This window comes from Rhinoderma darwinii, chromosome 5 (genome assembly GCF_050947455.1).
Source record: "Rhinoderma darwinii isolate aRhiDar2 chromosome 5, aRhiDar2.hap1, whole genome shotgun sequence".
Lineage (NCBI taxonomy): Eukaryota > Metazoa > Chordata > Amphibia > Anura > Rhinodermatidae > Rhinoderma > Rhinoderma darwinii.
Window position 1 is genome coordinate 288,959,823 of NC_134691.1, and position 12,014 is coordinate 288,971,836.

A 12,014-nucleotide genomic window follows, 5' to 3' on the forward strand; every position below is an offset into this window, starting at 1 on the left:
GCCTCTATGAAGCTGGAGCAAGTGACGATCTGTTGCTTCCCTTGAGATGGCTACAAAGAAAAGGGCCCATAGTCTCAGCTTGTCAATTTCCCCATGTGATCACATGACCAGCACCTCCCTGCTTAAGGATGGGGATAGATCTCCACGTCAGCTTACGTCTTCAAATTTCTACTTCACGGATCTGCTTCAAAGAGGCAGCTGCATTAGAGAATCATGTTAAGCTCAGCTAATGCGGACAGCCCGAGGTAGCCTAATGATGGATTTTGATGAGCGTGTTCCTTGTTCCTCTAACATGTACTTGCCAAGTTGTACTTACTACGTCTCGGGTCCTGATTTCTCCAGCCTTCCTTCCTTTTTACCCCAGACCCCATCTTCTCGTCCCATGCCCTACTCCTACTCATCCAACCTAGCCCAGGTGCAGCCTGTCAGAGAGGTTACCTTCAGGGAGTATGCCATTGACACCTCCACTAAGTGGCACCCCAGGAGCAATCTGCCCCATTGCTATTCAGCAGATGACATTATGCACAGGGACTGCACAGGCACTGCTGCCATGGGAAACAGCTCTAATGTCTACCACCCCAATGCCAACGTGCCCTCCAATTTCTATAGCACAGTGGGCAGGAATGGTGTGCTGCCTCAAGCCTTTGATCAGTTCTTTGAGACAGCCTATGGCAGCCCGGAGAATACCAGCCAACAGCCTTCGGATTTTTCTGTGGACAAACACTGCGACAAAGTGGCAGGAGCTTCTGCGACAACTTCAAGTTCGGAGCCCTGCAGGGAGGCAGAAGAGAAGGAGAGGAGGACGGAAAGCAGCAACAGCAGTCACAGCAGCTCCCACTCATCTTCCGGCAACAATGAGGACAAAGCCAATGTGTCCAGTACGTATGAGAGCAGCGCCTGCCCTGTCGCACCGCCTGTATCTAGCGCAGCGCTGTTAAACTTTTATATGCTGTTTTATAAGCGTATAAGCTTTATGGAGGCCTTTAGATTTCCCTCAACAAAACTTTCTTATAAAAGGCAAGATCACGTGTTTAGCACTGAAATTGGCCGTGAAATAGCAGCGACCAATAGATGCCTTAAGACAATCCTTCCCCCTTTTTCCCTTTTAAAACTCTGGGGTCGGTTTGTAGAGAATATAGTCAGTAAAGAATGTGCTCCAATAAAATTACAGAGTAACCCTGCATGGCTTCATATCATGGTCTGCCAGTAGGAATTCCCTGCCACAATGGGAGCAAATATAGACACACAGGTGTTGCTGGGGCATGCTACTAAACAATGTATGATGGGCAGCAAACACTCAGTAATGCAGAATGCCAAATCTGAGGTTATGCTACAGCATTGATTTCATGGAGCACGACATTAAATTTGGGGATTTAAATATGGAAGAAAATACTCAGCTGGAATGATAACACAGAGATGATGCAGACAATTGTACATTATGCAGGCAGTTTTCGAAATAGGATGATATGTTGCTTTTTTATTTGCGATTACATGATAACTAGCGGATTACTGTAAATGTAATAATAATACCTATCTTTTAATATTTAACTTCTAATAGCTAGTAATCTAACATTAAGATGTATCTATCTAGTTCATATCTATCTAGTCCATATCTATCTAGTCCATATCTATCTATCTATCTATCTATCTATCTATCTATCTATCTATCTATCTATCTATCTATCTATCTATCTATCTATCTATCTATCTATCTATCTATCTATCAATCCACCTATCATCTATCCATTGTCTACAGGAAATTCCGTATTTATATCTATCTATCTATCTATCTATCTATCTATCTATCTATCTATCTATCTATCTATCTATCTATCTATCTATCTATCTATCTATCTATCTATCTATCTATATATATATATATATATATATATATATATATATAAAAGCACACACAATCTTTCTACACCTTTCTTTCTGTATATCAATATTATTATTTTTGTTAAATATTGAATATTATAATCAAGCCATATACTATTTCAAATATTGCTATTTAACTATATACCCTAGATTGTGTGCAGTATTGCTGAGTATATTCAGCCCTCGGCTTATATTTGGCCTGGTTTATAACAATATAGTATTTATTTTTGCTCCACAGGTGGACAGCGTACCCGTAAAAAGAGGTGCCCTTACACCAAATATCAAATTAGGGAACTGGAAAGGGAATTTTTCTTCAGTGTCTATATAAACAAAGAGAAAAGGCTACAACTATCACGAATGCTCAATTTAACTGACCGACAAGTCAAGATCTGGTTTCAGAATAGGAGGATGAAAGAGAAAAAAATTAACAGGGACCGACTGCAGTACTATTCCGCTAACCCTCTGTTATGAGAGTACCGGCGTTTCCCGGATCTATGGCTGTATGTATGTGGATTTCAGTCAGAACTATTGGAAGTGACATTTACTCATGAACAAGTCTTCCTTATGGAGTGTAACGGCCTCTTGTTATCCGACGAAGATAAGGGTAGTAGTACTGTCTCCAGGTCCTATATTTGGATGCAACAGGCACTAATGAATGACACAAGCATTTGCCTGTGTAATGTTACAGGACAAGGGGTATTTCAAGTATCATTTGGTACAAATTCTAAAGACCAATTTGATTTAACAGTTTGGATATGGTGTCCTAATATCTTTGGATGATCTACAAGTCTTCTATTTGTTTCCGCTTCTTTTCATATATAAAACTGGGCCCATACTGTTCCAGATTCTTTCATAATTGAATAATAAAAAAATATGAGAATGGGAAAATAAAAAATCAAGTAATTTGTTTTTCTGTAGCTTAATTTCAGTGTCCTGCTGTGTCTCCCCTCTGTTTCTATCCTTATTGATCAGTTCACCTATGTGGTCTATGAGACATGCACTTTGTTTGCTAATATCAATCCCTGTCTGTGACTATCCTGTGGAAAACCACAGTTACAAATCAGATAACTCTTATCTATAATAATGAACCTGTTTAAATGAGCAGCCAATAAAGCAACACCTTGGAGAGGAAATAACCAATAATCAGCATAATATCTTATATCCTTCTTCATACCAAATACAGTCAGATGAATTATTTTACTCTGAAGTGATGTGACCAGGCTATAGTTTATGTCAGATGAAATCTCATTTAAACATATAAATATATATATAAGACCTAAAAGAACCAAAGTTATTAAAAGTGATTATATTTGAAATGATATGAGTTTATGGGACATGATAATCTATTTGTACTATTTCCATTTGAATGTATGTTTCATATGTTTTACTAAACAAAATGTAAATAAATGTCATTTGGTATTTGGTTGAGACGTCTTTTTACACATTAATCTGGTGATTTTTTTTACATTTTTGCTACAGATGAGATTTGATGTTGATCTTGTCATTTCTGCAACATTTATGAACTTTTCGGGGGAGAGGGGGTGGTTGAATGAAAATCTTTGGGACAGATCAGCTGGCAAGCGGTCACTATATGTCACTGTTTATTCACAGATGAATATTTTATATGTATATAGCGTTTGTTTTATGCAGATTTTAGTGGGTTGCATGTATACAGCAAGAGAGCGCACAAGTCAAATAAACGTGGTTGAAAGTGTTCCATTTGTGTTGGCTTTTTTCATAGATTTCAATTTGAACCTGCAATGCATGATTGATATGCTGCAGATTAAACACAATATTGGGTGTTCTCATCCTCATTAGATTTCCCCAGTAAATGCTGCGGATTTCGCAGCCTCAGCAAGAAGAAGGTCACTGATTGAGAACTATTGATTGGGAGATGGATCCCTTGTCTTGTACATGATGATAGTGGTGACATAATCCATTATAGGGGTCTTGTTTGGGTAATGCAAGTTTTTAAACATATATTTCGTGTATCACCTGAAAGACTTGCACTCCAAATGGTTTTCTATCATGCTATTCATTATAGATCAAATAGATAACAATTCATTTTTTTTTTATATATTTATTTTTTCCCAAAGTTTCTTTCTTAATTCCTTATTTGCTAATAGCTTTTTGGCTTTGAACTTCTCTGGAGCTATTGTTGGACATCACACATAACCTTGAGAGGAATGTCTAGCATTCTGTGGTCGCCCTATTGTTTACAGAATTCTTTAGTGTTTATATTCTACTACAGGAGAAATGTCAAACATTGCCTAGGCTGACGCATATCTCTATTTCTATAGAATTTTCGCATTATTTTTTTTTATTTTGTTTTATTTTGTTTCTGGCAGCTGCAGGTAGGGCTAAGAACATCAACAAGATTCTAAAATAAGAAGTGTGTGTGCATATGTAGAAATGAGATAGTGAGAAGAATGTCAATGAGACGTTTACAGGATATTTCCTTTTTGGGTTAAATATTAACTAGCTTCTCTTACAAATGCTCCAAACCCTAGAGGCCTGCAGTTTATCCGACAGTCTTTGTTCTGACCCAATAAAAGCACATGCTCTGTGTTGCTAAGGTAATTTGGTAATAAAATGTGTCTGTGATTTGTGATTTGCATATTTGGAATGCGGGGCTATAAACTAAACACAGGATAAGCATCCATTTCTCAGAAAGTAGTAATATCAGTGCTATCCAATAGTTGCTTCAATGAACATGGTACATCTCTTTATTAGAAAACAGCTGCATTTACAAAACAACAGATTGGCCACCAGATGGCGCTGCGCCGATCAATGTCAAAGCCGCTGTGCTGGGGGAAGCCAATACTACAGTATTGGCCTTTTGTTCTTTGCTTATCAAGCGAGGAGACACTTCAGAAATTTTTGTCTTTAGAAGGAAAATCTGCCAGTCACTAGTTGATTAAAACAAGCTGCTTGTTTGGAAAGTGCAGACAAAAATCTGAAAAACAACGCTATTGTGATGGATGAGGCAGATAAGGTGAGTAATGGGGTGAAAACCATATTCACGATAAGGTAATAAGGACACATGTATAACTAGTATTAATTTTATACACATATATATATATATATATATATATATATATATATATATATATATATATATATGCACACATATATATGCATGTGTGTATATTTATTTATATATATATATATATATATATAAATATATATATATATATATATATATATATATGACTTTATAAGTCCTCTGCATTTTCAATTCTCTTCCCTGGTTATTACTTTATGTGAGTTTTTAAATAATTTAGTATAATATTTTCTCTTTCCAAGGTGCTTGTATACCGTTTCATAATTCTGCAATGCAAATAGAAACAAAAAAAAAAGAAAGATGTACAAGTAAAATGTGCGCTGGTGTTTACTATGGTAAGCAGAATAGGTATGGTAAATAATAGATTCATAATTGAATCTGTAAATATATGAGAAAATATATCATGAGGTAAGCACATATAACCCATATAAAATATTTTACGTTTCCTACAGACCAAAAGTAACTGTAGGTTCAATGTATTTATTCCACCATACTTTAAGAATCATTTGTATAAAGGTTGTTAGGTTTGGGAGCAGCAATTCTATGTTTGAGTTTGGCCTAGGAAATAAATAGTTAATGAACGTTGCACAGATTTGTTGCCATATTTACGGTCTCAATAATTTCCTGTAGTGTTACATTAAGGTAATGTGTTATGGAGTCTTGCATCGTTCAGGCCATGTACTGTTATGACAATATTATAAGTGATTGAATTTCTTGATAACATCCTGGACCGCAGGAACTCTTCATTCACAGATTTTAGGATTAAGCATTTCTTTAAAGTTGATCCAAAGGAATGTATACATATTGTAAAAGAGGCAATAACTGCATGACCAGTATGGTCTGACCCTGTATGAAATATTGAACATAAATGCAACAGGATAATTAATAGCTAATATTAAAAGGAAAAGTGTGTTGATAGTATTTTAACTGCCCTCTAAGGCGACATTGTTAGCTGCTGGCATATAACCATAAACTTTATAAGTTACCTCTTTAAAATGATACATACATTTGTAGTATATAGTATTTATTTTAACTATAGTCTCCAGGATACATTGCATACACTGTAGAGCCATTACCACAATCACATAGTCCATATCCCCCAAATTAGTGTAGTTTAGAATATGAATTTCCAATATTAACTTCTGTTCCCACTGAAATATTACTAATAATCTGTATTCATTCTATTTTATCTGATATGTCTGCAATTAAAGCTGCTATTATTAAATTAAAGTTAAAAAAATACTTCTATTGATTAGCATCACCAAATTATGGGGATACAGGTGCATCTGTAGATTAACATGACCGATATATAGGTCATTAAATCATTAAAAGTAATACATACATAGTAGAGGATTTAGCTAAATGCATACCGGATTGCATGTATTACATAATATTATCGGTCGATTGATCGATCAATCGATCGATCGATAGATAGATAGATAGATAGATAGATAGATAGATAGATAGATAGATAGATAGATAGATCCTGGTGTGATTATTTTCTCTAGTAAGGACCCAGCTTTCCTGTAGTGGGGTATGTATTGGGGTGTATATTTCTTTGTAGGAGGCATTTGTCACTAAACTTGGCACCACAGAGCCCTACATCTGATTCTAAGCACCACCCTGGATCCGGTCCAGAGGAAAATGAAAGTATTTGGCAGCCGCATGCATTCTTGACAGTTTACAGTTGTCAAATAGGAAAATTAGAACAAATACAATTTACAGTCCAGGAAACCTATCATATAAACTGTGACATATGGGGGTGTGATATATAAGTATATAGCAATGCTCCGATTTGTGTTGTTGTTTTTTTTTACATAAATACATAGTAAATATTGCGATGCAAGTATTGATGGACTGTCCTATTGTTTATCGTTTATGGGCTGTACGTTGTGTTTATGTTTTTGTTTTTTATTTATAATTTTTACAACTAAGAAATAATATTCTATTTTGTTATGGTTTTTTTTTGTTTTAAATATGACTATGTCTAAGCAGAGTTGCTAGCCTATAATCCAAGGCTGCTCCATTATGAGCACCAGGCTTCTCGTCTGCTTCTGTTAGGGGAAATTCTCTATTCACATAAGTCCCATTTATTCTTGAAAGGAGATTCCAGTCGGTATTTAAAAAGTAGTTTGGCACAAAGCAGCTCTTTTCCTTCTCCAAGCTCCAAACTCACCATTTATCGTTTATAGTTAAGATTTAAATGTGCTGTATTAGTTTTACTTGACTGAGCTTGATGATACTTAGTTTACTATTTGCCTTGCTCTTGCTGGTGATTAAAGAAAAGAATGGATCCCGCACAGCATTGGGCTATTAAACTTCATGAACTAGACGTGTGCCTGACTATAAAAGGCATCCACATCTCTCTAAATAAACATATGTGTACTCATCTAATCTTCCATATCCACATCTAGCCTTCTATGATATTCCAAGATACTAGAACACTACTCATGAATGATAATAATTGTATCAGGCAGCTACCCCTCTACACAACAACACAACAGACATTAAACTTACTATTGAACATGGCCATTGAGACATCATGTGACAGTGCCTCTTGTTTAAGTCTTCTCGTCATATAACAGCATTTCCCTTTTAGAAGAAATTTTTTTTTTCTTTTTCAAAAAGAAATATCTTGCTGACAGGTATTCCCAGCTTAGCTAACCCACCACTGATTGTTATATTATTGCATTGTGTGTGCATATATAAATAAATATATATATATATATATATATATATATATATATATATATATATATATATATATATATATATATATATATATATATATCAAAGTATATATGTATGTGTATATATATATATATATATATATATAGTACATTTTTAAATAAATTAAAATAAAGTACAAGTTGACAAAGTACAATTATATGACGTTTAGGGAGTATTTTTCATGTTTCAATTCATATTGTTGTGGTTTTGTTGCTACTACTATTATTCTACTGTACCATAATACTAGTAGTACTTCTACTATTATTAATAGTGATAATACTTATATAATACTTCCAAATAACTCAGCAGTACAGATTTAAACTGCAACCACGTGTAAAATCTAAAATTATTTACATTTCAACAATTAAGATTATTATTTTTATAATCTTTAGCTAAAATAGCATAGCACTGGTTTACAGTCCTGTTATGCTCTCCCATTATACTATTTATTGCTATATTAATAAATACATCATAACTAATCAACTCAGTACTACTGCTACTACTACTACTACTACTACTACTACTACTACTACTACTACTACTACTACTACTACTACTACTACTACTACCACTACTACTACTACTACTACTACTACTACTACTACTACTACTACTACTACTACTACTACTACTACCACCACTACTACTACTACTACTATTACTACTACTGTTAGTATTGTTATCAACGTCATCATCATAATTATCAGCGTTTTATTTTTTGTTATTTTTATGTATTATATTTTTAAAAGATTCCTGTTTCATATAGAGTATTGACATATAAAAGCAGACAGTTTATGTTAGCAATGCTGATATATGAATTCCATGCTTTCAACAATGCTGAATGTGCATTAGAGTATACAGAGTGCATATATAATGAGTGGTTTCATTGCTTATAGAGAAAGATTTTACAAGAAGGAGTAAAATGTTTTACTGGGGTGCAATAAGGAGGAGAGGTTTCTTTTATTCAGTGAGCGTCCAGCAGTGCAGAGACCTTGGAGAGGGCCCCTAGGCTTCCCATTCTTACAGAAACATCTGAACTCTACTCATTTCATATGCCCTTCCCAGAAGAAAGCCACAAGTGGAGGCTAATAAAAATGTAGCCCAGAGTTTAAAAAGCAGATATTTTCCTTGTGCTTGTAGAGGCAGCCTGGGTCTTGCTCTAGTGTAGTCTACACAACGTCTGAAAGCCAAGGGTAAGTGCTCTGGGGATGGTTAAAATGCTGCACTGATTTACATACTAAATCAACTAATAATCCTTCTGATTTCTCTGAATTTGCACACCACATCCGACTTCACCAGTGCGATTTGCATACAGTATTTTATCAAATCATCTCCATGGTTCCTTCTTAGCTTCATAAATTAAAGGGCACAATATGAGACCATTCACAAAATTCCAGCACAAACCTGTAAACACCATTCACTCGATCATTTTATTCTTCTAACACAAGGATGTTAGGACATCAGAACAAATAGGCTGTATACCGGCACACTATAGAGGGTGTATACAGCACCATAAACAGTCACAAACAATTCACTTATGGCTTCATGCTCGACGCTTAAAATATAAAACCTTTCTGTAAGAAGAAGAGTGGGTTTCCTCTAAATAATGTATATCAGTATAGCAATTTTTCTTTTCCTGTCAGTGTATATTTGTTTCAAAATTGTTTGATTTATGTAGATGATGCAATGTAACATTTTTATTGTATTAATTATTATACCAAATCATAGATTTTAATTGTTAGCCCTCAATGTTGGTCAATAATAATTTAAATCACATGTTTTTACTCCATTGCCTTTACTCATTATACAATTTACATTTGGATGATTTCTATGCGTTGAAAATATATCCTTTAAACATAAAAAAAAAGAATGAAAGTAAATAAATAAGTGAATATAAATAAAAGAACCACCTCATATAATACAAGGGATCTCCAAAGCACCTAAAAGGTACAAACTGTTGCTGGATTAGGCTTGTAAAAAAAACAAAAGGCTAGTAAAAAAAAAAAGTTTTCAGACATTGGTAACATTATTAGGAAATTATATTGTAAAGATTGCAAATGTGCACAGTTTGCATACTCAATAGGGACATTGTTATATATGATTGATTACATAACCTAGATTATATATATATATATATATATATATATATATATATATATATATATATATATATATATATATATATATATATATATATATATATATATATATATATATATATATATATATGTGTGTATTGAGGTCGAGCTAAAATGAACCTTTGCATACGAAAGTGATCTGGGAGGGGTTGATGGTTGAGCTTGAGCTGTCATTGGCTGCATGCATTTGCAGTGGTGCAGGGCTATCTCTAATCATATTCAGCATGTTTTGCACAAGAAATGTCAGCCAGAAAGGAATATCTGCTCTCTTCGCCAAATTACCCCACAACAATGTCATGCTCGGAGAGCCCGGCTGCGAACTCCTTCCTGGTGGACTCCTTAATCAGCGCTGGCAGAGGAGCAGAAGCTGGGGGCTACTACCAGGGCACAGGAGTCTACCTGCCACAAGCTTCCGAGGTGTCTTATGGGCTGCAGAGCTGTGGACTTTTCCCAGTTTTGAGCAAAAGAAATGAAGGTGTTCACCCCAGTATCACAGCCCCCACATCTCAAGGATATGCTCCAGGGATGGAGGTTTGGCTAGAAGCCCCCAGGTCCTGCAGAGTGGAGCAATCTGAAAGCCCAGCTACCACATCTTGTTCCTTCACACAGAACATTAAGGAGGAGAACTCCTATTGCCTCTATGACACGGACAAATGTCCTAAGACTTCTACTGCAACTGACTTATCCACTTTCCAAAGGGTTAACTCTGAGACTAGCCCTGCTCATAATACCAGCTCTGTTCCAGTGCCAGGGTACTTCCGCCTCTCCCAGGCTTATGGCTTATCCAAGGGGTATAGTGCTGGGCACATTGCTGCTCCCCAATTTGTACCACAGCCCCAAGTTCGGTATGAGCAGCCTCTGTCCTTGTCATCAATGTCTGCAGAGAATTCCAGGAAAGACAGCGAGGAGTCGCCCCCTGCCAAGCTCCCTGGTGCCGCCGCCCAACACAGAGCAAATGAGGAGGCTCACACGTCTTCATCCGGGCCTGAGGATTCCTCGCCGGCTCCATCTGACAGCAGCAAGCACTCCCCGGAGAAAGAACCTGGAGGTGAGCGCTCACTCACACTCACTCTGCAATCACGCCATAAAGGGCTGGGACACTATACCAAGATTACAGAGGAAGCGTCTCTTTATTATCAGCCTTTGAACTATTTAATAATTGGGCGTGAGTCTGTCATAAACATCATGTCCATTCTCAACTTTACACCACATGCTGCTCCTCTGTGCTTTGTCTTGGAGGAAGCAGGAAGCCCCTATAAAATAACACTTATTTATAGGGCTCATTACAGGCGCCAGAACAACCTCCCATGCAAAATATGACAGTAAATAGCCCTGCTTACTTGTGTAATAACTACATGTGAGGAGCTGTCTTTTGCTCACCCTGCGTACAGCACCCAGCTCTTCACCGAAGCCTATGGCCTGTGCTCTGTATACCAGCAGGGGATCTACTACTTTTCCAACCATTAGACTAAAAAAAGAATGGGGAAATGCATAATATCTATCTCTATCTATCTATCTATCTATCTATCTATCTATCTATCTATCTATCTATCTATCTATCTATCTATCTATCTATCTATCTATCTATCTATCTATCATCATTTATCTAGATATCGATATATAGGAGAGAGAAAGGGGATAGGCATATATAGTTTAAATAATATGATAATCAGACAGATCTAAGATAGAAAGATATTAGATAGATAGATAGATAGATAGATAGATAGATAGATATATAGATAGATAGATAGATAGATAGATAGATAGATAGATAGATAGATAGATAGATAGATAGATAGATAGATAGATAGATAGATAGATAGATGGATAGATAGATTAAATAATGAAAACAAATAAAAGCAAGTGAGTTTGTATATATATATTGTAGTAAGCTTTGAGACACGTGCTATGAGAAGCATTCTGCAAATGCCGTTACCTATATTAATTGTATCTTATCAACAACAACAAATAGTCAATATTCAAATACCTTTACTAAAACAGTAAGGGTAATGTTGTACATGAAAAGAAAATGTAGTAACAAAATTAAATAAGGAAATAAGGTCATAAATTTGACTAGTCATTGAATAGTAATATAATACTAATATTACAATACTACTGATACTGATGTATGTATGTGCATATATATATATATATATATATATATATATATATATATATATATATATATATATATATATGTATAT

The 12,014-nt window shown here is 35.4% G+C and overlaps 2 protein-coding genes across 2 annotated transcripts in view; both read left to right on the forward strand.

Annotated features, from left to right (window-relative positions):
• Window positions 1-229: 229 nt before the first annotated feature.
• HOXA11 (homeobox A11) lies at window positions 230-2,349 on the forward strand. Its single transcript, XM_075828633.1, has 2 exons — window positions 230-878; window positions 2,117-2,349. The coding sequence occupies exons 1-2, from the start codon at window positions 230-232 to the stop codon at window positions 2,347-2,349; spliced, it is 882 nt and encodes a 293-aa protein (XP_075684748.1).
• Window positions 2,350-10,050: 7,701 nt separating this feature from the next.
• The window catches only part of HOXA10 (homeobox A10), a 2,818-nt gene continuing 854 nt past the window's right edge, over window positions 10,051-12,014 (forward strand). The window contains exon 1 of the mRNA XM_075828634.1: window positions 10,051-10,858. Within this exon, the coding sequence (XP_075684749.1) occupies window positions 10,051-10,858 (808 nt within the window). The remainder of the gene's footprint in view (window positions 10,859-12,014) is intronic.

Coding starts and splice junctions, on each gene's coding strand:
- HOXA11 (XM_075828633.1), top strand. CDS start 230: ATGCGGACAGCCCGAGGTAGCCTAATGATGGATTTTGATGAGCGTGTT. Junction 879..2,116: donor GGACAAAGCCAATGTGTCCA/GTACGTATGAGA, acceptor TTTGCTCCACAG/GTGGACAGCGTACCCGTAAA.